Raw genomic sequence first — 25,773 nt, 5'->3', positions numbered from 1 at the left:
GCAGCTCGTGGCACATGACAACATGTCAACACCCTGTCACAGAGTACATACTCCTGCCCCACACCATGGCAAACGCCCAAGCTTCAACAAATTCTCCACCACCTGGATGATGGAAACTTCATCTCGGGGTCACGCACAACCCAGGAAATCAGTCTCCAGAGACAGTCTGTGACAAAGCAAGCAAATTAACACGAAGCTCAAAGGAACCAATGTCCCCAACCCCACAAATGTAGCCTTTCTTCTTCCAAAATGCAAACACAGTATCACTTCTGTCTCTTGGACAGCGCCCGCCCTGAGGCTCCCAGGGGCCTTTAAGGAAAACCCAACATTCTGCAGGGTGGTCCATGAGGCCTTTCCTGCTCTGTGTCTCCTGTCATTTACGTCTCCAGCTCCAGTTCTCTCCACCTGCCACTTTGCAACCTCTTCCAACTGTGTAACAAAATCTGCTCTCCTTCCCATCAAGGGCCCCAGGGTAGCAAACCCTCCTCAACCCAACTCCACCCTGACTGGACTCAGTCTAGTTTTCCTCCAAAGCTGAGTTATGTGAATTCGATGCAGACCGCATTCTTAGACGATGTGCAAAGACTCCATTTTTCTTTCTCCTCAACAACACGATGACATCCTGGAAGGCCAGACCTAGGACATGTCCATTTCCTATCCCAGCACTGCACACAGAGACCATCACAAGCATGATCCTGAAGACAGTAAGCATAACTAAGAGGAGGAAGCAACCCACACTGAATGGTATAGACACGAAACGGAATCTTACTCCATCTTAAAGAAGAAGGAATTCCGACCTTGCTACCGCACGATGAAATTGGAGGGCGTGAAGTTCGGTCAAATAAGCCACAGACAGAAAGACAAGAGCTCAATGATTCCACTTATATGGAATCTCAAGTAGACAACTCTTGTTTTTCCTCACCTTTGTTCCTCCTGTCACGATTAGTTACCACAACAAATCACTTCCTCCCACCATTCGGTTTGGGAGGTAGAAAACCAAGGTGCATTAAATCCTAAACCACTCTTTAATATCTTCTTATTTAGCAATGGACATATGAAAACTCTGTTTGAAAGCAGGAGAGAATGAAACAAACGAGTTAGCAAGCTGGGCTCTGCACAGCATGGAATATGAAGACTGCAACACTCCTAGCCTCCAGAGGCCTAAATTCCAGAAATCATCTGCAGAATAAGCTGTCGTGAAAAGCTGAAAAGTAACCAGGAACTGCTTCCACCATTTTCAAAAATGTCTGCAACCATCCAGAGTCTCCTCAGGGACAGTTCCCAATAAGGCAACAACCCACGCTTCAGAAATCACTGTTCAGTTCACGTTCAGTTATCTGTTTCTGTCCCTTCTTGCTGAATGCATTTTCTGTACCAGACTTTGGCCAAAACGTTGATCCAGGCCAGATGCATGAGGCAGAAACCACCTTTTATCCCATGCACCAGAGATTTTTGTATCTCTGCTTCTCAGTGTTGGAGTTGACAAGCTACTGACACAGCAGGCTGCTGTGAGAAAAGCCTTCCAAGTGAAGATGGAATTAACTGCAATATTTGCAAAACACGAAGGTAAAAACATGTGCTCTGGGGAAAAAAAAATCAATCTAACCATCGCAACTCTGGCTCCCTTGGGCACCCTCCTCTGTGCCCACAGACCAGACCATGAGTCATTGCAATGTCTTTGAAGTGCAATGGACCAGCGCAGACACAGGGAGACCCAGCCTTGGACTGGGGGTGGTGCTAGACCTGTAAAAAGATGAGAGACCTGTGGGAATACCACCAAGCAGGGGCAGACAGGCATCACACTGGGGCTTCCAGGACAACAGTGACTTCCCTGAGCTTCAAAGAAACTCTTCTCTTTGGAGAAACTTCAGTCTGAGACGGGCAACTGGCTACTCCTCTGATTCAGCGCCAGCTGGACCAAAGCACTCCCCACCACGATTAGTAGGCAGCATTTTTTTTCTGGCATTCACAACGTGGGGATGGTAGCAAAGGAAAGGCTACAAGCTCAGAGAAAACAGAGGATTCTGGCTGCCTCTCATCCACACAGGGAGCCGGGGGGTGAGCCCAGAACTCCAGTAAGGTTCCAATGCAGTTCCACTGTACGGTCAGCCTCCCTCTCCAGGGAATTCCACAACCACAGGCTCAACCAACCACAGATTAAAAATATTAGAGGGGAAAAAACAGCGTCTGTACTAAATATATAGAGATTTTTCTTCTTGTAATTATCCCCCAAACGATACAGTATATCACCATGCACATAGTATTCACGTTGCATTAGAGATTATAAATAATCTAGAGGTGACTGGGAGTATGTGGGAAGGCGGGAAGGCAGGCAGAGGTCACACGGAAACAGTACACATGTGGTTGAAGGGACTTGATTATCCTCCTATTTTGGTATCCATGGGGCGTGGAACCAACTCCCCATGGATAGCCAGGGATGACTGCACTTCTGGCATTTTCCTGTGTAGCTTTCAGGGAGGAGAACACAACTTTATACCTCCTCTCCACTGATGACTTCCGGGAAGGTGTCCACTGGGAGGAGGAGCCCAGGGACACCCATCCCACAAATGTCTCCTAAGGGACACAGGGCCAAACTGTGTCTCTGGAAACCCTGCTGTGACCAGCACAGTAACCACCGTGTCCCAGGGACATTCTGAAGCAAGACTGCCCTGTTCCCTCCCTGCCTAGTCCCCATAGTCAGCGCTCACTCTCATCTGAACACAACACAGCAGCAAGTGTGTTTTGGTGCTAAGCAGGCAGGGTGAACCTAGCTAACCCACTTTCTGGGAGTGGACTCAGAACAACAGATATTTTTAAAAAGGTGAAAATCTGCACAGGTTTCTAATTTCTCAGACCTGCAGCAACGCTATCTCATACAAGAAAATGTTTCCCTCAGATTCGTAGGTTTTAAGATTCCTTTGAAAATCTAATAAAACCTATGAGCATCAGAACAATGTGTATATATATATATATATATATATATAAAATTGCCAATTATACTTTCCGGGTCAGTGGGTTCTAGAGTGCAACAATTAGTCTGAGAATCACAAGCTAAGCTCTGTATGCACATGTGCACACTCACACACACACACACACACACACACAGAAAAGATCTTCCTTAATCAGCCGCTACCAGATTCCTATCCAGGCTCTTTTCCTTTTAAGGAAATCCGGCCCCTTGAAATTAAAAGAACTTTAGTATCAAAAAGCAGTTTAGAAGACTATGCATGCTATGATACATAGTAAAACCTTACCCAAACCATTACACCAGATTACTACAAAAGTATAAATCACAAAAAGTGCTTTCATTACTCGCAAACATTCCCAGAAAGTCAGAGCAAGAATACCAGCCAGGCAAAGCCCGAGCCCGGCAGCAGAGTGAAGGATTTCTCTGATGTAGAACTCGGAACCAGTCACAATTCATCTAATTAGCTCACTCAGCACGCAACCAAAGGCTTCTGTAGGCTAGAGCAGGACCTTAAAAAGAGTCTGTGTCCTTAGCTGTTTCATTCCCAGCAACTCCTTGCCATTGGGTTTACTCTCCTGTGCCCACAGTAAGTTGTGTCATTCACGAATAAATAGCTAATGGGCGAGAGTAAGTCCACCCTCAGAGAAATGCATCTCTCAAAATATGTTCACTGCGTAAGACTTTCAGAAGAAGACATTGTGTCCAGATCCCATCTCGGGTCCATAGAAAAAGCAAGCTGTCCTTCTCTGCACCTGTCTTCTGCTGTGCACCTCACGACCAGCGTCAGCAACGGCCCGCATGCACTGGCTGACCCCATGGCGGTCCAAGATGGGTTATGCTATTAGCACAGCAGCCCTCCACACTCAACTCCCAGGAGCTTCTCTACAGCACAGGGACCTTACTCCCAGGCAGGCGGGGCGTCCTGGGTGGCACCCAGGAGTTAACTGGGGGGATCAGGGACCATATTAGAAAACAACTCCCCAGGAGTGAGAGAGATGTGCAGAAGTTCAGTCCACCTCTCCTCTCATGCTGGGGAACTTGGGGCATGAAGAAGAGAAAAAGGAGCAAGGAAAGATTAGGTGCCTTCTGCAGCTGCTGTTCATTCCCACAGCAGGACTTAAACAAAGGGCTTGGAAAGGATAAAAAGAAACACACAAGCACGCACGCACGCAGGCACGCACAGAAAGTAACTCTGTGAGCCCAAGGCTTTATCAGGTTCCAGAATCTGGGCAGTAATTTTCTCAAAGTAATCCCGAGGACTGATAACCAGGTCACATGTCTCCCTTTCCCTTACCCTCCTGAACCTCTCCAGGAGCCAAGATCGCTGCTTTTGTCCCCAGAAGGCTCTCTCCCATCCCCATCCTCTCCTTTCCAATTTCTACACAGATATTCCAGCCTGAGACCACCGAGAGCTGCCAGCAGGTGCCTTGCTGCCCACTCCCCACCCCCTGAGCACAAGCTGCTGCAGCAAATGATCCAAGCAGCCTCCACCTCTGCCCTCCCCAACTCCTTGATGCAGACAGAACAAAAGTAGAGACTGTTTGGCCGGCGCCGCGGCTCACTAGGCTAATCCTTTGCCTGAGGCGCCAGCACCCCAGGTTCTAGTCCCGGTTGGGGCACTGGATTCTGTCCCGGTTGCCCCTCTTCCAGTCCAGCCCTCTGCTGTGGCCCGGGAGGGCAGTGGAGGATGGCCCAAGTCCTTGGGCCCTGCACCCGCATGGGAGACCAGGAGGAGGCACCTGGCTCCTGGCTTCAGATCGGCGCAGCGCTGGCCGTAGCGGCCACTTGGGGAGTGAACCAACGGAAAAAGGAAGACCTTTCTCTCTGTCTCTCTCTCACTGTCTAACTCTTCCTGTCTAAAAAGTAAAAAAAAAAAAAAAAAAAAAAAAAAAAATTAGAGACTGCTGGGTGCAACTCACAAGCCCTGAGCCATGCAGATAGATGATGCTCAAATAAGGTCAAGTTCACTACACAGATTTACTTAGGGGTTCTTTTTAAACTACAAGGTTAATATATTCTCTCACTATACCCAAAATGAATCCGAGATGACTTCAAGTAGAAGGCAGATTCTAAAAAGACAAACTGTAGGAGACAAGTCCCACTTGCTCCACTTCTGATCCAGGTCCCTACTAACACACCGTGGGAAGGCAGCAGAGGATGGTCCAAATACTTGAGTCCTTCCCACCCACGTGAGAGACCCAGATGGAGTTCTTGGCTCCTGGCTTTGGCCTGGCTCACTCCCAGCTACTGCGGCCATTTGGAGATCAAAGCAGTTGATGAATGATCTCTCTCTGTATGTGTATGGGTGCACACACCCACCACTCTGCCTTTCAAATGAATAAGTCTTTAAAAAAATTTTTTAAACAAATAAAGAACTTACGATAAAGCAAGAGTTAGAAGACAAAGAGGAAAAGAAGGAAGAAAAATTAGACGCCCTCAACAAAGGGAAGCTTCCGATACATATTTAAAAAAAAAAAAAGGGAACTTCCTGTAAGGTGAGCAGGCAATGGAAATAATCTCATGAATCATAGCTCTCATGATTGAAGGAAGGAAGTATAACAATGAACTTCGAGAGGCACCTGTCCCGTAAACTTGCATTAGAGAGAATCATCAAAAATGCTCAGTGATCCCAGTGAGAGTTTTTAAGTTGGAAAACTGGAGGAAAAGTTCTCAACCTGTCCCTCTCCGCTCAACTTCCTGATGAAAAACTAAGGGCCTGATGTGAAATCTGACAGTGGGAAGAGCCCCTGTGGACAGGAGCACCCCATCTGCAGGTGCACTCCCTTCCCGAAGCCCCCAATGACTCCTGCACGGAGGGCTACGAACCAGCATCTGAAAACTGAGCCACAGCACCCAGAGCCATTCCAATGGCTCAAACCCAAGACCCAAGACCTCTGGGGAGCCAGCCATCCGCCAGGCCTGAGGACCCCTAGGGGGTGACTCTGGACAAAGGCGAAACACCTGTGTGTGTCTGGGCCCGCTCCTCACAGCACCCTGCACATCACCAGGCCAGCGAGCTCCCTGGAGAATTTCCACCTGTTTTACAGAAATCAATTCCCAAATTAATTAAGGCTCCTTTCAATTCTATGTCCTGGTTGTTAGAAGCATTTCTTAGCTGAATGTCAGGAAACATTTCTCAGGGTAACACAGTCCACATACTTGAGTGCAAGCATCATTACCAATAATGACATTGAAGGCACCCGGCCGTGACCGAGACTTAACACTTAGCCTGTTTAAAAAAGAAAAAAAAAAAGGAGCAACACAGAGAAGGCTCGTGGTTTTTCTGAACTGTGCTGTGCATGTAATCTGCTGCAAGTTGGCGCCAGCACACGGGGTTCTAGTCCCGGTCGGGGCACCGGATTCTGTCCCGGTTGCCCCTCTTCCAAGCCAGCACTCTGCTGTGGCCAGGGAGTGCAGTGGAGGATGGCCCAAGTGCTTGGGCCCTGCACCCCATGGGAGACCAGGAGAAGTACCTGGCTCCTGCCATCAGATCAGCGCGGTGCGCCGGCCACAGCGCGCCGGCCGCGCCGGCCATTGGAAGGTGAACCAACGGCAAAGGAAGACCTTTCTCTCTGTCTCTCTCACTGACACTCTGCCTGTCAAAAAAAAAAAGATTCCTGTCTCTGGTCTGCAGCTGATGCCAAGGATGCTGGAGCAGGGAGCGCCACCTGAGCAGCAGGGGACTGCAGTGTCTGCTTATTTTTCTGTTCTTTGAATTCTGCTGTTTCTAGTCCTGGGTGAGCACAGCGAAAGGAAAGCTAAGAGCTTTGAGTTCTGGTGACTCAAACCCTGGCAATCCCCAGTTTAGAGGCAAGGGTGCCTTCACCCACCCATAAGACACAGTGGTGAGAAAACCAAGAATACTGTTTGTCGTACAAAGAATGGGATGATCTAAAGGGGAATTAACTAAGCTGCCTGGAAGGAAAGACAAGAAATGGAGAGGGGGAGAGAGAAACAAAGGAAGAGATGTGGCACCTGCACCATGGGTGGGTTTCTGGGGGCCTTCGGGGGGGGCAGCGGAGGGAGCATCAGTGTGCAACCCACTGCACCTGCCAGGTGTGTTTATATCTGAAGATGCCTACTAGCATTCTCAGTGAGTGATGAGCGACAAGACCCTACGGAAACAAAGCATCAGAGCAAGGCGAGAGTGAGTGTGCAGGAGAAAGCCTGCCACACCTCAGGGTTTCCAGATCGGCCAGGACATTGGCCTTGATGCACTGGAAATGGGTGCTGGCCCTGTAATCTGAGACCGGCAGCCTTGTCCACAGGCTGCTTCTTATTCTACAACTCTGAGAGACCACCTAAAGCCTCGGCTTTGGTAAAAGTGGTTGTGACGATTAAATGAGTTCGGATGTACACTCTCAGCATGCAAGAAGCCTGAAATCAATGAACTCTAAGTTGTCTTTTTCCCCATTCCACCAGTCAGGGGTGCAGCCTCCCTCTGCAGCCCCATTCCCGCCATGTCCTTCCACAACCACACGATCCTCTTTCAGTCCCTGCACACTCCTCCCCTGTCAATAAATCAAATTAGTACATACAGAAAAACCTTCAATGTGTAGGGGCGGAATGCAACCACGCTAAAAATAAAACCCGCTTGGGGGCACCTGCAGACAGGACCTCAGTCTGTATCATCATCAGGCCTTGCAGAGAAGCCAAGTGTATGTGAAAGACAGATGGAGAAGGGCCCCTTAGGGAGACAGGCGGACACACCAGGCAACAACCTGGAGAGACCAGACACACGCACGGGGAGGGGAGCAAAACTTAGCTCAAACGTCACCGTGACTATATATGGGTTCAATATCATAGACACACACTCATTTTAAAGCAGCTTTAATATTCACACAGAAGAGGCTTTGCCTGACTGTTTAAAGTTTAACTTCCCCCTGGATTCCCTGTATCCTTTAACCTATGCCGATAATCACGTATTCCCCCTCCATTCAAACGTCTGAGCCACTAAACACAGAACAGCATCAACGGACAAGAAAACATAAAATAAGTCAATAAGAACATAATTCAAACAGCTCACAGGGCTCCATAGTTCTCAGTGCCTCTCCCCACCCCAGCCTCATGGGGGCCTGCTTCAGCAAAATGCCACAGGTGAACGGCAAGAAGTCCCAGGGGACTCCATGGGCCACCCTCCAGATCAGGGAGCCTAAGGTAGATGTATGTGGAGGTTCAAGGCACCTTTTATTTATTTATTTATTTATTTTGACAGGCAGAGTGGACAGTGAGAGAGAGAGACATAGAGAAAGGCCTTCCTTTGCCGTTGGTTCACCCTCCAATGGCCGCCGTGGCTGGCGTGCTGCAGCCAGCGCACCACGCTGATCCGATGGCAGGAGCCAGGTGCTTCTCCTGGTCTCCCATGGGGTGCAGGGCCCAAGCACTTGGGCCATCCTCCACTGCCCTCCCGGGCCACAGCAGAGAGCTGGCCTGGAAGAGGGGCAACAGGGACAGAATCCGGTGCCCCGACCGGGACTAGAACCCGGTGCGCCAGCACCCCAAGGCCGAGGATTAGCCTAGTGAGCCACGGCGCCGGCCTCAAGGCACCTTTTTGTTGTAAGTATGCTACTCTGGTTATCCCCAAATAACCTTTCTTTACAAATGCTTTCCCTAAGCGGAGCTCTTGGAACAGCTGGCATTCGTAATGTGTACAAGATGGCCTTGGTCTGCAACTCTTGGCCTGACAGCTACTTAGCCGGGGGCCCTAGAGCCCCTCACCCTCGAGGCCCTTGTGAGTCTACCCGTCCTGCTCTAGACAGCTTGTGGGCCAACAGCTCTCACCCCCTACACCTTTCCAGCAGTTCTGCCTGCTGCCTCTCAGCCCCCACACACACACTGGCCCCGACCACAGGACAGCAGGCAACACTGGGAATAGCACCGGGCACCAGGGGGACGCGTGTCAGTCCAGAAGGCGGGAACCAGAGATTCCTGTTTACCCAGGGAGGAAGTCGAGCCCGGGGCCCAGGAAGGAAGGAGCCCTCTCTCTGCAGGCAAAACTTCAGGTCATCCATCGTGCAAATCCCACAACAGCGTGCTTCCCCTCAAATTAACCCTCCCCACACTCATGAAGAGAACCAGGTCCACGAAGCAGAACAATACAGTCATTTCCCAAACTCCAAGCGTGGGAGGTGAGCACAGCTCCCACGCAGCCCTCAAGGGCCAGGGTGCACTCCACCAGCCCCAGCAAAGCCCCCGCACCATCGCAGGGAAATGTTTCTTGGCCCCGCCCTCCCCCTTCCTCCAGGACGGGTGTTTCTGTTTTTGTTTTTTGGCTTTTTTTAACTGAGTCATACGAAGGAAATGTCAGGCCCTGGCAGGAACAGAGGTGGGACTGTCAGGAGAAGACCTGCCAGCTGTTTCCTCCAATAATGCAAATCTGCCTAGGGCCTGGCAGCGCTCGCGACTGCCTGCAGCAATTTCTCAGAGGATTTGCAAAGGGCGCGTGGAGAATTCCAAAAGTTGCCCCAATCATAAATCAAGATGGACAACAACAGCAAAAGGACCCGAACTCCCAAAAGGAAAGTTTCCACATCTGAATGTTAATTCCCCAGCAGGGGAAGTGACCTCAATTAACAAGATTTATCACATATTTCAGCAGAAAGCACAAGACCAAAAAAAAAAAAAAAGGGGGGTTAGGAATTAAAATTCCCAATTATGGGTGTGGCTCTCAAGAAAACTTCCTTTCTTAACATTCATGGAGATTTAAAAGCTGATGTTTTGCAATCATCCTGGCTATATTCCCAGGAGGAAAAAAAAATTGGTGGAACAAGAGGAGAGATGCCTAAAATTTGTCCCTGGTTCCTTAAACACTGAAGAACACTGTGGCTGTCCAGTCTCTTGTCTGGGAGAATATACAGTGTTAAGCTCAAGCAGTCAAACAAAATTTCCACGTTTATTATAAATAGCAAGGCCAGCCTTTGTCAAAGCTACCATAAGGAGTACCATAGATAAATCTTTGTGCTTGAACTTTATCGAGGCACATGCACAATGAAAGGAGGTGGTATGGACAGACAGGACAGACAGAAAAGCTGTCACAATAATGTTGACAATGTGTGTTGCTCTGAAAGTACAGGTTGAGGGGCCGGCACTGTGGTGCAGCAGGTAAAGCCACTGTCTGCAGTGCCAGCATCCCATATGAGCATGGGTTCCAGTCTTGGCTGCTCCAGCTCCCTGCTTATGTGCCTGGGAAAGCAGCGGAAGATGTCCCAGGTACTTGGCTCCCACACCCACAGGGAGACCTGAATGAAGCTCCTGGCTCCTGCCTTTGGCCTGGTCCAGTCCCAGTCATTGGGGCCATTTGGAGAGTGAACCAGTGGATGTAAGATTTCTCTCTCCCTCTCTGACTTTCAAATAAATAAATAAATTATTTTAAAAAAAAAGAAAAGAAAACAGAAAGTGTAAGTTGAAGGGCCTGTGTGTGGTACAAAGGGTTAAGCCTACCTGTGACACCTGTATCTAATACGAGCACCAATTTGAGTCTTGGCTGCTCCACTTCCAATCGGGATCCCTGCTAATGTGCCTGGGGAAGCATCAGAAGACGGCCCTAGTGCATGGACCCCTGCACCACACGGATGGAGTTTCAGGCTCCCAGCTTAGGCATGGCTGAGCCATTTGGCAAGTGAACCAGTGGATGAAGGTGCTCTCTCTCTCTAACTCTGCCTTTAAAAAAAAAAAAAAAAAAAAAAGGAAGTATAGATTGAGTCTCCCTTAACAATGTTTGGAACTAGAAGGGTTTCAGAATTTAAATTGCTAAGTCTATACATGAAATCAGTTTGTGTTTCACACAGCCTGAAGGCAATTTTATACAACAGGGTTTTTTTTTTAAAGATTTATTTATTTACTTGAAAGTCAGAGTTACACAGAGAGAGAAGGAAAGAAAGAGAGAGAGAGAGAGGTCTTCTATCCGCTGGTTCACTCACCAATTGGCCGCAACAGCCAGAGTTGTGCTGATCTGAAGCCAGGAGCCAGGAGGTGCAGGGGCCCAAGGACTTAGGCCATCTTCTACTGGTTTCCTAGGCCATAGCAGAGAGCTGGATCAGAAGTGGAGCAGCCGGGACTTGAACCGGCGCCCATATGGGATGCCAGCACTGCAGGCGGTGGCTTTACCCACTACGCCACAGCGCCAGCCCCTATACAACAGTTTTGAGTGGTGCCATCTTGGTGCTCAAGAAGTTTCAGATTCTGGAGTATTTCAGATTTCACATTTTCACATTTCAAGCGCTCGACCTGCATTTACTGCAGAAACCACACACTTGCTTGAACTAGTAGACGGGACATTCCCTGGGCATGCAGCACTATTTTACCCTTCTGTTATCACTGTTGAGTCCAACAGACCTAGTGCCTGGCTAGGCACACAATATAAACCCGGATGCTCTAACTACCCCTGGTGACGATGAGGAAAGAATGCGCCAGTAGTTTAATGAGGGGGCTGATGCCTCTTGGGACAAAAATCAGTGACTAGGAAGCAAAGGGAGGTGGTGGCTTCAGAATCAGTTCACAGGCATCCTTTCAAACTACACAGCCCAGGAGTAATCCATACAGACCTGCCCTCTGTCCCCTCTTCCTCCTCGCAGACCCTCTGGAGGGCTAGGGGGCTTTGAGGGCTAATGACTCACGGCTTCACCGTGCAACCTTCAGGATAAATTGGGGCAGTGCCCCTGTTCCTGCTGGTTGGGGGTGCAGTATCCCAGCTTCCTGGGCCACCATCTCACGCCTTTCCGTCAGCTCCATGCACAGCCTTCTGTGAGAGCTGGGCTTCCCCATTTCTGAGTCTCTTTGGGGTTCCACGGGGCTAAGTGGCTCACACACTAACATTCCTCTTGAGATTCTTGGGGTACGGCTTTTTCTGCTCAGCTGGGGCAGTGACGCCGCCTTGCAAAAATGTGTTCGCAGCTCTGAGCTGCTGCAGTCTCTTCTCCTAATCTCCTATCTTCTGGAGGCCTCCACGCTTTGTATTCTATCACTTTCTCATCTTGCAGGCATTCTGGGAGCACCAGAGAAACACGCATGTTCACTCCACCGTGTTTTGTGAAGTCACCTTGATTGATTCTTCACTTGTCCATCTCCCCTGAAAGCGCTAAAGTCCAAAGGAGCAGGGGTTCATGCTCCCTGAACCTAGCTCAGCCCAGAAGCACAGCAATTTTCATATTTGGTGAACAAATGAACAATTTTCAAAGCATAAAGATCACAGAGCTTGAAGCAGTCAAAGGATTTTCGAATCTCTCCGCTACCCTCTGCCCTGGTCCTGGGTCTCTCCGCCATCTCAGGGCAAAGACTTAAAGCTCCAGGTGAATGCTCTAAGCTCCTGTGCACAAGTCCCTCGGCCAGGGGCTTGCACAGTTTTCTGCCTGCAACCCAGAGTACAGAATACATCTTCTGCTGCAATGCACTGTATATTCACACACAGCTCATGAAAACACATCTAAACCCCACGCACCAGTGCTTACCCCGACGACATGAGATGGCCTCTGATACCTACTATTCTACTTTAGTTTGCCTCCTAAAAAAAAAAAAAATCCCAGCCTTGATTCACAGAACTGATTTCACAACCTCCTAATGGGGGATGAGGCACGATGTATGTAACTTCTTATTCAACTTCTCACGTCTCAAGGCAGATGTGGCTTTCCCTGACTCCCTACACAAGGGTTAGTAGCCCTCCTTTAGTCTCCCAGAGGATCTGATCCTTCTTATTATTCTACAGAACACGTAAGAGGTCTAGGGATCCAAGAGAATTGCATACATGGCCATGCAAAGGCTTGTACGTGCATGTTCACAGCACCACTGCTCACAACAGCCCAAAGACAGAAACAGCCCAAATGTCCATCATGAACGTACAAACAGGACATGATACATACGATCAAAGGAATTGCATTCGGCCTTAGACAGGAGTGACATACCTGGACAGGCTGCAGCATGGATGAACCCTGAACTATAACATGCTAAGTCACATAAGCCACACACAAGAGGTCACGTACTAGATGATTCTACTTAGATGAAATACTCAGGAGGTAACTTCGTGGTTGCCAGAGGCTAAGGATGGGAAGAGGATTGTGGATGAGCGATGAAGAGTATGGTTATTTCTTTGGGGATTAGGAAAATAGCTCAAAAAGTGGATGTAAGGTTGGTATTGTGGCACAGTAGCTAAGACACTGCTTGGGATACCCACATCCCACAATGCAGTGCCTGGGTATGAGTCCCGCCTCCACTTCCAACTCCAGCTTCCTGCTAATGCACAGCCTAGAGGCAGCAGGTGATGGCTGTACCGCTGGGGTCTCTGTCACCCACAGGGAAGACCCAGACAGAATTCCTCCAGGGCTCCTGACTGTGGCTTGAGCTAGCCCCAGTGGTTTCAAGCAATCAGGAAGTGAACCATCTGATGGAAGAGCAATCAATCTCAATCAATCAATCTCTCCCTCTCCTCCTCTCCCTCTCCCTCTCTCCCTTCAAATAAATAAATATTGTAGTGAATAATGCACAACTCTGTGAATATATAAATAACCTCCGAGTTGTACGCTTTAAATAAGTGACCTGTGTGGTATGTGAATTATATTTTTAATAAAGTTGCTTTTTAAAAGAGAGAAGCCAAGAGGGAGCCCTGAGAAGACTCCACCCTGGCCTGCTTGGGCATGCGCAGTCCGGTGGCCCCGTTAACCAGTCCAAGGAGGAAATGGGCTTCATTTCTATTAACTGACCTCCGGCTTCCACTTACAAGATAATTAACATTCCAATATCCTGGATGATGGTCAACTAAGGGATTTCTTTTAATGAGAGAAAAACAATATTTTTCCCTGTTCCACTATTTAAAAGTACAGCTCACAATAAATAGCCAAATAGCCTCACCCATAGAACCTCATAGGAGGCTCTGGTAATACAAACTTTCTCAGCCTCGTTGGCGGGGGGGGGGGGGGGGGGGGGGGGGTTGGGACAGCCCAAAGCTGCAGCACATTCCGCAGCAGCCTCCATCGACAAACTGCCTGTTTTAAGCTTAATTCCTAAAAACAATTTCAGCTCAGTTACAGAAAATAGTCGATCAGCAAAAAAGACAAGAAATGAAAGCTCATGAAACTAAGTACACAGAGGAGCGCACCCCTGTGTTGGTAACAAGAGTAATCCTTACAGTAACGTGAACTCCACAGCTTCATCTGCACACAGCAGTTTTTAGCCCGCGCTTAACTGGATGGCTACCACCCGGAAGATCCTACTGGTACCAACATCCAGGTCACCTGTGTAACTATGCGTGCTTGCTATGAATCTGACCCAGTAAGTAAACACCAGTTGCCTATCAAAAACAAGGTCATCAGGACAGGCATTTGGCGCCACAGTTAAGGTGGCTTCAGATACTCACACCCCATATTCTGGAGCTTCCGACTCCGGCTTCCTGACAATGCACACCCCAGGTGGCAGGAGATGATGGCTCAAGTACTTGAGTCACCCAGACTGAGTTCCAGGCTCCTAATTTGGCTGTTGTGACTAGGAATGAAAGAGCTTCCCATGTGTCTCTGTCTCTCTGGCTTTTAAATAAAGTGAAAATGAAATAAAACCACAAAGCAGGACAAAACCAACAGTCACAATAATCCCCAGCCCCTCCTTTTCCCCAAATAAATAAATAAATAAAAAAGGCTTTAAAACTCAGCTATCGATGGCTGCAGAATGGCCAAAAGTAAAGCAATGTCTAAACAAAATAAAGACTAACACGACACAGAACTACCTCAACATGTTAACTCCTGGGACTGGCACTGTGGTACAGCAGGCTGGGTCCCCTCTGTCAGCACCAGATCCCATATGGATGTTGGTTTGAGGCCCAGCTGCTCCACTTCGACCCAGTTCCCTGCTAGGAATGCATCTAGGAAAGCAGTGGAGGATGGCCCAAGTTCCTGGGCCCCTGCCACCCACATGGGAGACCTGGATACAGATCTGGGCTCCTGGCTTCAGCCTGGCCCAGCCCCGGCCATTGCAGCCATTTGGGGAGTGAATCAGTGGATGGAAGACCTCCCTCTCTATCTCTATAACTCTGCCTTTCCAATAAATAAGTATTAAAAAAAATTAACTTTCTTCCCACACTATTTCAGCTCCTTATGGAAGCTGTTCCTCAATGTCTTAAATACTTTTCTGCTTACTGCCTTCTTTTTTAACATTTATTTTTAGCAGCCAGAATCTATCTCATTCTGTAACCAAGAGGAATTAACAAATATCAGCTCTTAAGTTTAGCAAAACAAGATTTGAAACAATTCCAAAGTATTTATCATAAACTAACCTTTTAAAAATAATATTCTAGACTATCTTGCCCATTTGATCGATGTTGTCAACACTGATTACTGCGTAAAGTACAAAAATGGGAATCTGAAGATCAAATCAAGGAACTTCAATGGAGTGGGATCACAGGCAAGTACCCAAACAACCATCATTCAAAGATAGATGATAAATTCCATGGCATAACGTAAGTTAATTAAAATACTAGAAAAAGGGGCTGGCATTATGGCACAGGTTAAGGTGCTACTGGAGTGCTGGTTCGAGTCTTACTGTTCCTCTTCCATTCACGCTCCCTGCTATCGTGCCATATTTGGCAGTGGAAGATAGATGGTCGAAGAACTTGGGTCCCTGCCAACCACCTGGGTGATCCAGATGGAGATCCACGCTCCTGGCTTCAGTCTGGACCAGCCCGGCCATTACAGCCATCCAGGGAGTGAACCAGCGAAGGCAAGATCAATCAATCAATACTTCTCCTCCCTCCTCTCCCTACCCATATATCCAACAGAATATCATTCAGCCTTAAGGGAAATGAAGTTCGGATACATGCTATAATGCGGATCAATTCTGAAAAGAGCACGCTAAATGAAACAAATTGGACACAAAGGGCTATATATTATATAATTCCACTTACATGAAATATCCAGAATAGACCAGTCCATAAAGACAGAAAGGAGGAAGGTGGTCACCAGGGACTGGGGGAACAGAAAATGGGGAGTCAGGGACACAGATCCGGGGTGACAAGAAAGTTCAGGAAGTGGACAGTGGTGGGTCATACAGCACTGTGGATACACTGAATGCCACTGGTTTTGATGGTAAATTTTGCTATGTCTGTTTAATGGCTGTTTTTTTTTTTTTTTTTTTTTTTTTTTTAATGAATGAGGCATACAGCAGCTCAATGAACACAGGTCTTCAATGGCAGAGGCAGGCACAGGCCAGCACGCTACACGTCAGTTACATACATATTCACAAAGGATGTCAGCGCTCTCCCAGTTCTCCTGGGAGAGACACTGTATTGCTGTATTTTATGCACCATCAGCTAACAGAGACCACTGATGAAAAACACCTTCAGAATAAGAAGTAATGAATAGTCTCCGCTGGATGCAACTCCTTAAATAAAACATAAGAGTCCGAAAGTTAAGAATAACTCTTAAAGCAGAACACAACAAAGAATCAAAAGTGGAATTAACTGCCTATGTGACTGGTTATTTGTTTATTCTGCTTAGCAAAATGAATGTCAATCACTAGGATGAAAATCATTGTGGGGGTGGGGGCAGGTACTGTGGCACAGTAGGTGTGCACACTCGCAGCACCAGCCCATATCAGAGCAACAATTCCAATCCCAGCTGCTGTGCGTCCAGTCCAGCTCCCTACTAATGCACTTGGGAAGGCAGCGCAAGATACCCAAGTACTTGGGCTCCTGCATTCCACGTGGGAGACAGAAATGGAGCTCCAGGCTCCCAATTTAGCCTGGTGCAGGCCTGGCTGTTGTGGCCATTTAGGGAATGAACCAATGGATGAAAGATCTTTGTCTCTCCCACTCTCTCTATCATGCTGCCTTTCAAGTAAATAAAATCTTTTAAAAAACAAAAGAGCTACAGGAAAACTAACACACAATTCCCCCAGAGGGGAAGGAGGGGACTGTTTGATCTTTTGAAAAAAAAGCAAAGAAATGAGGGCCATGAAAGGAGCACACCCATCGGGTATTCCTAACTGAACTAGCAGGCCCTTTTCTTTCAAAATGCTAAAAGCTCCACTTCCCACCTACTCTCACAACTTCCTGGAAGGAGGCTTTTCCAGAAGCATGTTATTAATGAAAATTGCAGGCCTAGGGAGGTTTGTGACCTCCAGGCTCCTCATTCCTGAGCTCTGAACCTGGAAAGACTCACCCCACGGCCCCACCCCTTTCCCAGGCAGACAGACAGACCCTGTCCATCGTCTGCCGCCTGCCAGGAGAGCAGAGAGCAGATCTTGCTCAGAGTGAACTTCAGCAGTGCCCCCAGTCACACCCTGCTGCACGTGTGCAAAAAAGCTGCTCACAGCACGACCAGGGCTAAAAAGCTGCACCCCAGCCAGCAGCCAAAAGGCTAGACTTCCTCGTTTGATTTAACCTCATCAAAGCGCTGATGTGGACTCCAGCCCATATCCTTAGTCCCCGGGAGACTCACCTGTCCTTAGCAACTGCTTTGTCCTGGCTGTGGTGACAGAGAGGTTTCAAGAGTTTAACAGGTAAAGCGTGGCTCGGCACAGACTCCAGCTAAATACAGCGTTGATATGCAGGCAGCCAATATGCTGGATCCTAAAATCTCAGATGCAAGGAGGTATTTTCCAACATGAACACCCTGCAGGATATCCCAGTTAACAGGTCAAGCAATCTAACACCTGAACTTGCCCAGCTGCCAAGAACCCAATCTCCTGCCCACTCCGAACGTCCTGCAACCCATCCCTCCCCCCACTGGTGCAGCCCCTGCCTGTTCTATCACAGTGTAACTCTCGCTCCAGAGCTTCAAGCCAATTCCCACTGCCGTGTAGTGTAGCTTTTATCCAGGGCCCATTTAGGAACAGACAACACACCTGCATTCGCTCCTCTGTGACAGCCCTGGGTGTACGTGAGGTCAGCTCCACATGCGTAAAGGAGGCGGCCTCCTAACAGAAACAGCACGCAATCAACAAGATTAAATGTATTTGAGGAACCTCTTCCTGCGGCGCCACTGCTCAATACTTACTCTAGGCGGACGGGTCTGAAATTTCCTGAAGCATTTATAATCGGCAGACTGATATCCCACCTGACTCGTTCTTCTCAAGCCAAACGAATGAAGGAAATCCTAGACAAATCCTAGACAAAGAATTTTTCCTTGACTCTACCCAATTCCTAGGCACCGCCTTCCTCTTTTAAAACACAACTCCTTCATACACAGATGGTGCTCAATTTTTTTTAGTTTATTCATTTATTTGAGAGAGAGAGAGAGTTATCTTCCCGTGTGTGCTCTGTTCCACTCCCCCACACGCCCACAACATCTAGGGCTGAGCAAGGCAGAAGCCAGAAGCTAGGAGCTACATCCCATTTCCCACATGGACAGCAGAGACCCGACTACTTGAGCTCATCTGCCGCCCTCCAGGGTATACGGTCACAGGAAACTGGATTGGCAGCTGTCCTAAAAGTCACTTGATGAATGTGTTTTGACTTTTGTTTTTCCAATTGGCTAATATGTAAAGCATCCGAAGCAGAAATGACAACAGACAGAAGGCTACGCCAGTTCTAATATACGGCTCCTTCGTGTAAAGCTAGAACGCGGCAATGAGTAACTCGGTCAGCTCCAGCTCTGGTGTCCTGTAGGAGGTTAACTGTAGCTTCAGGAAGTAGACAACGTGTGCTAAGAACCTCCAGGTTCAGGGCCAGTGCTGTGGTGTAGCGGGTAAAGCCACCGCCTGCAATGCCGGCACCCCACATGGGCACAGGTTGGAGACCCGGCTACTCCACTTCTGATCCAGCTCTCTGCCATGGCCTGGGGAAGCAGTAGAAGATGGCTCAAGTGCTTGGGCCCCTACACTGGTGTGGGAGACTGGGAAGAAACTCCTGGCTCCTGGCTTCAGATCGAAGCAGCTCCAGCCATTGCAGCCATTGGGGAGTGAACCATTGGATGGAAGACCTCTCTCTTTCTCTCTCTCTCTGCCTCTCCTTGTCTCTAACTCTGCCTTTCAAATAAATAAATAAATCTTAATTGAGAATGTCAAGGTTCTAACAAGGCAGAGATGGAGAAAAGACCTGAAGTCTGGGAACAGGAGAGGCAGAGAGGAGCGCGTCACTTCCCTGCATAAACGCCATCTCCTCCTGGGAGCTGGCTCTGCTGCCACCCCCCCCCCCAGCCCCACCCCGGGAAACACAGCCCTAGAGCTACACACGGTTTCTGGTTTACAGAGTGAAAAGGGGTGCTCCTGGAACCAACAGGAAATGAGATGCCTTCTTGGTTTTCCAACAACTAGATGAAATTGTAGGGGGCAGTTTTCCCTGTTAAAAACAACAAAATACAATCACACACTGTAATTTTTGACACACAAAAGAAATGAACTGTCATCTCCGAAAGCCTCAGAAAGTCTTTTCATCCAATCACCACAAACTCCCACAATGGGAGGAGAAAAAAAAAAAAAAAGGCAATGCCTGTCACCAGCCAAAAGTGGAAAGGACATCCACTTCTCTCTCATGTAAATGAAGAGACCCAGCCAGCACACACAGGAAACAAATCACTGCCCCTGAAAAGCCAACAAGAGGAAAGGAGAGACAGCCCGCTGGCACCAGGATCCCGCATTCCTGAGACGGCAGGCGGAACAAACACTGCACAGTCACAGCGGGATGTGTGGAGCCTGCCCCCTGACGCAGGCCGGGATCTCCCAGGTGATGAGCTGGGTGCAGTGGGACCCAGAGCTCCGAGGAAGGCAGCATTTGATAGCGTTCCTGGCTGCACTTCTCACCGCGACCAGGGCAGAGCCCAGCCCCGCAGCCCCTCCGGCGCAGCATCCCTGCCTCCTGCACACAGCTAAATTAAAGATGGGCTGCGTCAGATAAGGCGCCTGGCCAAGCCCCTGAGAAAAAAAAAAAGCAGTCTGGCTTGAACTTTGTACTCCAGAACTGGGTCATTCCCTGGGTAAATATTCTGTGTGTGCAAGGAAGAGAAGGCTATAACGTAGGGGTATCTGATACAAAAGTCCAGTCAAGAAACAGTCCTGGACTCTCGAATCCCTTACTATCCCATCAAGGACACCCGCGTGGGAATAAGAGAACCCTGTTTATGCTCTCCAACAGTCGCAAATCTTTTTAGCCAGCCTGAAAAACAAGCACTGACCCATATTCCTGGGTCTACTGCCCCAAGAACTCAGCCCAGCATCTAAGCAACATAGTTAAATACTGTCCCCACTCATTCACCTCTGTAACGACACCTGTGACAGAATCCAATGGACGTGCTGCAGGAAGGTACCTGTATTCTTTCTCTGATTTTAACAAGAAAGACAGGAAGGAAGAAGTGACTGGCTGGCTGGCACAGTGGCTCACTTGGCTAATCCTCCACCTGCGGCGCCCGCATCCCATATGGGTGCTGGGTTCTAGTCCCGGTTGCTTTTCTTCCAGTCCAGCTCTCTGCTGTGGCCCGGGAAGGCAGTGAAGGATGGCCCAAGTGCTTGGGCTCCTGCACCTGCATGGGAGACCAAGAGGAAGCACCTGGCTCCTGGCTTCGGATCAGCGCAGCACCGGCTGTAGCAGCCATTTGGGGGGTGAACCAACAAAAGGAAGACCTTTCTCTCTGTCTCTCTCTATATATATCTCTATCTGTCAAAAAAAAAAAAAAAATGACTGGCAGTATAAGGGAAGGACCAACCAACTGGATGAAAATTCAAACTAGAAAGAAATTTCTTTACACTTACTGTATTTTCAGAACATGCTTCACACCACTGAGTTCTACACTCGCCTACACCTCTCATTCCAATGTTGGTTCTGTGTTTTGTTTTATTTAAGGTTCTGACTTTAAGCATCTCCCTGAAAAAAGAAGGTGCTGAGAGGCTTAACTCAAGATGTCAGAGCAACTGCGAGGCAGGTATCTGGCATCGTAGCCTAAGTCACTGCTCGGGATGCCCACATCCTGCACCAGAGTGCCTAGTTCAAGTCCCAGCTATTGCATTTCTGATGCAGCTTCCTGCTAACCCATGTCCCAGGAGGCAGCAAATGATACTTGGGTCCCTACCACCCACATGGGAGACCTGGGTGGGTTCCCAGCTACTTGCTGCAATCTGGCCCAGCACTGGCTTTTGTGGGCATTTGGGGAGTGAATCAGCAGGTGGGATCTCTCTCTCTTTCTCTCTCTCTCTCTCAGAAAATCAAACTTTAAGAGACAGAACTGTGATGGAGTCACAGAAACAGCTCTCTGAAACCTACATGGTGAGTTGGCCTCTTTGATGTGATCTAAGGAAGTGAAAACCAGAATCTAAAACTTTCCGTAAAATCGCCTAGGCAGGATTCTTTTGAGAAAGTCAACACAGTGACATCTGAAGTAAGTGACTTCTATCCTGCATCCCTTCCTGCAGACCAGGAGCACGTGGGACGTACGTGTATAAAGACAGAGGCTGGCACTGCCCTGGAGACTCTGGGGCACAGCCAGCTGAACGGCGCTGACCTCCTGGTCTGACACAGGGTAGGGGTCCAGGGCTCCTCCAGGCAGCAAGGAAGAGGCGTGCACTGAGGCTGCCTCAGCTGACGAAGCTGGAATCCAAGGATGCCTGGAGAAGCAAGCCAGAGCAGTCAGCAAGACAGGAGCCTCCCCCAACCGCTGGCCGCCTGGGCTTGCAGAAAACGCACATTGTGGTTCAGAGACATCAGTTTAAGTAGCGCCACTCAACGGCCACTTTCCAAAGCTCTGCGCTTCCTTTCCTGTTCTTGTCTGGACCGGCTGCAGGAGAGCCTCTTCACCTCTCCTAGCCCCAGCCTGCGCAAGGACTTCTCCTGCCTTGTGCCTTCTGCCTTCTCGTTTCTGTCTCAAAGTCACAAGAGGAAGAATCTGTGTCTACTCCAGATCAGCCCTAACAGCAGAGCTGTGAAGTTATAGGCTTTTGGTCATCGTGAGGGCCTGGTACAAACACCGTGGTCTCAGCAGTGTACCAAGTTCAAGGAGACTGACCAGAAAGGAACACCTCAAAAGGAAGCTGTGCACAATGGCAGGCTTTCGGAAGGGGCCAAAGGACCAGCAGCCACTCCACACAACCTGTCTAGGGGCCGGCTGTTCCCTTGGCAGATTTCAAAGTTCTGTCTAGGAGAGGTTGCATCCATGTCTCTCTCAGTAAGGCTTGGTCCACAGGTCTCTAAGTAAACAGGTATGTGTCAGACTTCCCTGTGCCCTAGGATCGCCTCAGGGACTTGTTAACACACTGCTACTTCTGACTCAGCAGGCTGGCATGGGACCCCTAAAAACTTGTGTTGTTAACCAGTTCCCAGGTGATGTCAATGGTGCTACTATCAGGACTACATACTGAGAGCCACTGGCCCAACAGACTAGGTGTCTTTATACAAAGCAAGTTTCAGTTGTTGTGATCTGTCACTTCTGTTACAGAGAAATTAGGTGGGTAAGTATCTCAAGTACATTTAAATGCATACAGGCTTTTTACGTGACTTGAACTTGGCCATGCCACAGAGCTGTAAACTCGCAGACTTCAATACAGCTCTGCATACGACAAGAGACGCATCTGGTCTCTGACATTCTGCGAGCCAGTGATCTAAACCAGCAGTTCTGAGCCAGGGGCAGTTTGATCACAAAGGGGACATGTGACAACATCTGGAAATATTCTTCACTGTCCCACCCAAGGGAGGGGTGGCCATCTGGTGGGTAGAGGCCAGGGAGGCAACCCAGCACCCCACACACCCAGGCCAGCTCCTACAAGGATTTGGCCCAGGCTGTCAGAAGTGCTGAGCCTGAGCCCTCAAGCCTCATTAGCAGGTCGGAGTCCAGCACGACCCAGAGCCAAGGAACCCTAATAACACTCCCTCCCCAAGCCACGAAACAACAGCAACCCTACCTGAAATCCAAGCGAGGCCCCCAGACCGGGCACGGGGCCTGGGAGGGCCCACACAGCCCCAAGCGGAGGAGCAGAGGCAACTCCTGACCTTCCCTTTTTTTTTTTTTTTAACCTGACTAATCAACTTGGCCATGAAAGAGGGGCTTGAGCACATTTCTGAATACACTCAGATTTGCAACCAAAAGGTTACAGAAAGATAACGGACAGAACATACACAGCACTGTCTTCAGACTTGGTTTTCACAAGGTACTCGGACCCTTTCTGAAAGCAAGATTTCTCCCAAGCCAGTCTCTCAAGGAGGGTAAAGGAAAAACAAAATCCTTACCCTGGTTCTTTTTTTTTTTTTTTTTTTAAGATTTATTTATTTATTTATTTGAGAGATAGAGATATAGACAGAGAGAGGCAGAGACAGAGCGAAAGATCTTCCATCGCTGGTTCACTCCCCAAATGGCTGCAACAGCTGGAGCTGAGCCAACCCAAAAGCAGGAGCCAAGAGCTTCTTCCGGGTCTCCCACACGGGTGCAGGGCCCCAAGGACTCGGCTCATCTTCTACTGCTCTCCCAGGCCATGGCAGAGAGCTGGATCAGAAGTGGAGCAGCCAGGACTTGATCCGGCACCCAAATGGGATGCTGGCACTGCAGGCTGACGCTTAGCCCACTACACCACAGCACCTGTCCCCCAACCCCATTTCCATAGACAATTTATGTTAGCCTATAAAGCAGCCGAGCAGAGAAAGCACTGCAACAATTACCTCTTACCAGGCCAGGAAGAGATGCAAAGTCAAAGCGTTTGTTTTGAAAGAATTACATAAAATTCCCAATTTATGACAATGACAAATAAAACCAGGTTCTCAAAAATCAAATCATTTAAGGCCGGCGCCGCGGCTCACTAGGCTAATCCTCCACCTTGCAGCGCCGACACACCGGGTTCTAGTCCCGGTCGGGGCACCGGATTCTGTCCCGGTTGACCCTCTTCCAGGCCAGCCCTCTGCTGTGGCCAGGGAGTGCAGTGGAGGATGGCCCAGGTGCTTGGGCCCTGCACCCCATGGGAGACCAGGAGAAGCACCTGGCTCCTGCCATCGGATCAGCGCGGTGCACCGGCCGCAGCGTGCCAGCCGCAGTGGCCATTGGAGGGTGAACCAACGGCAAAGGAAGACCTTTCTCTCTCTGTCTCTCTCTCTCACTGTCCACTCTGCCTGTCAAAAAAAAAAAAAAAAATCAAAGCATTTAGCATCATCACTGCACTACATCACAACAACAATAACTGAAGATCTATTGATCACTTCCTATGAGCAGACACCAATTTTAATATCTTCAATGAATTTATCTCATTTAATTCTCAAAACAAATCATGAAGTAGGTTCTGTTCTTAACTATGCTTTACAGTTGAAGAGTACGGCACAGAGAGGTTACATAATTCACCCTAACGGGATAAAAGGCAGCACATGGCACTTTCTGGATTCAAACTGCAGGCCAACAGGCTAAGAACACAGAAGATATTGCTAAAAGAATGGGAGGTAGAAAATGTCCAAGGAGTCATCAGAGAGAAACACAGCACTGCTGGACTTCAGGGGAGGTAACCCCACAAGCATCGCTGTTTGAGACATTAAAATGCAGAGCCGGCCTCTGATGGATGAAGACGGGCTACAGTCAGAGATGCCACAGAGAGCGGAACGAAGAGGTCTTGCTGTGTCCACGGCACTTAGCTGACAGCAGGTCCACGGACAACCTGCGGGCATCAGGTGGCATCTTGGCAGCGAGACCCACAGAGGGGTCTCAGGACACTCAGAGTGACAAGGTGCTCAGTGCCTCTCCCCTGCAGCCTGGTGCTGTGCTGACAAGCAAGGCTGCTTCCAGCCCTCGCCAGGAAAGAAATACTGAACCCTAGAGACCCAACAGGCCCCTTCCCCTGCCCTCCCCCAAAGCAAAGTGATGGAGGGTTAAGGACAATTGAAATTCAATCTTTTTTTTTTTTTTTCCAGAGAGGAAATAGCTCCCAGGACCTCCCAAAGAAGGAATTTGAGGGCAATCAACGTTGTGATAAGGGACAAGAAGGCTGGGAGACTTCAATGGCAACTTAAGTCACTCCCTGCAGGCCAGCTGTGCTGTTATCAGCACGAACTGTGCCTGCATGGATTCAGCGAACAAGGCCATGCACAGGGTTTCCTTGTCCCAAGGATGCACAGAACAGAAACTTCCTGAGGATTTAAAAGAAGAGGATCCAAGATGCTTGAAGTGCCCAGTGAGCTGTCAGGACTCCAGGAAACCAAAAAACACCCCTACGCAACCAGCCTGGATGTGTGCTGGCCACACTTGAGCTCACATTCTGTGGCAACGTGTCACTAAGCCCTACACAGCAAGGAGCCCAGAATCAGAGCAGAGAATGGAGCAACGCACAGCTCTGCAAGGCTTCTGCAGCCACGTCACTTCCCCCACTCCTGCTACTCTAGTTCTCCCCTGCCTGTAACTCCCAGCATAATGGAGCCATTTCAGAGGCAGCTAATAGCTGCAAGCAACAGGTGACCCAGTGGCAGCCTGGAGGGCCCGGGCAAGGAGAAGGGGCTCCATGGGGTGGCGCTCTTGGAGCAAGAGAGGAGGGAGTTCTCAACACCTGGACACCCCCCACCGCCCACCCAGGGCAGGGAGATGGGGAGCGGTCAGGAAGTGAGCAAGAGAGGTGAGAGGGGAAGGAAGGCCCCTGTGCAGATGTCAGCGAAGAGGGGAAGGCCTGTCCACAGGACTGGAGATTTGCCACCAGCTGCATGGGTGAAATGAGTGCTTGAAGAACTGTCTGGGGAGAAAAGCATTGTCGCCTTTCGTCACAACACTATGACATCTTCTAAGACGGTGACTGGCTCCACGTGTATAGCAGCTGGTGGCTTGTTCACTGGTTTCCTTTAACAAAAGGGCCATGCGCCATATCTTCTGCAAATCCACTCTAGTGCCATTTGTCAGAGCTTGCAAGGGCAAAGATCTAAATCATCTGCTACAGCCTAGCCCGGGGCC

At 49.1% G+C, this 25,773-nt stretch overlaps 1 protein-coding gene across 7 annotated transcripts in view; it reads right to left on the bottom strand.

Annotated features, from left to right (window-relative positions):
- The window catches only part of CARMIL1 (capping protein regulator and myosin 1 linker 1), a 317,796-nt gene that overhangs the window by 273,723 nt on the left and 18,300 nt on the right, over positions 1–25,773 (bottom strand). For 5 of the 7 annotated variants that reach the window (XM_051855017.2, XM_051855018.2, XM_051855021.2 and 2 more), the window contains exon 3: positions 10,888–10,980. The exons of the other annotated variants lie outside the window; for them this stretch is intronic. In XM_051855017.2, coding sequence (XP_051710977.2) covers positions 10,888–10,980 — 93 coding nt within the window. The remainder of the gene's footprint in view (positions 1–10,887; positions 10,981–25,773) is intronic. 7 annotated transcript variants of the gene reach the window in all.

Source organism: Oryctolagus cuniculus, chromosome 5 (assembly GCF_964237555.1).
Source record: "Oryctolagus cuniculus chromosome 5, mOryCun1.1, whole genome shotgun sequence".
Classification (NCBI taxonomy): domain Eukaryota; kingdom Metazoa; phylum Chordata; class Mammalia; order Lagomorpha; family Leporidae; genus Oryctolagus; species Oryctolagus cuniculus.
This window is presented reverse-complemented; position numbering and strand designations above follow the sequence as displayed.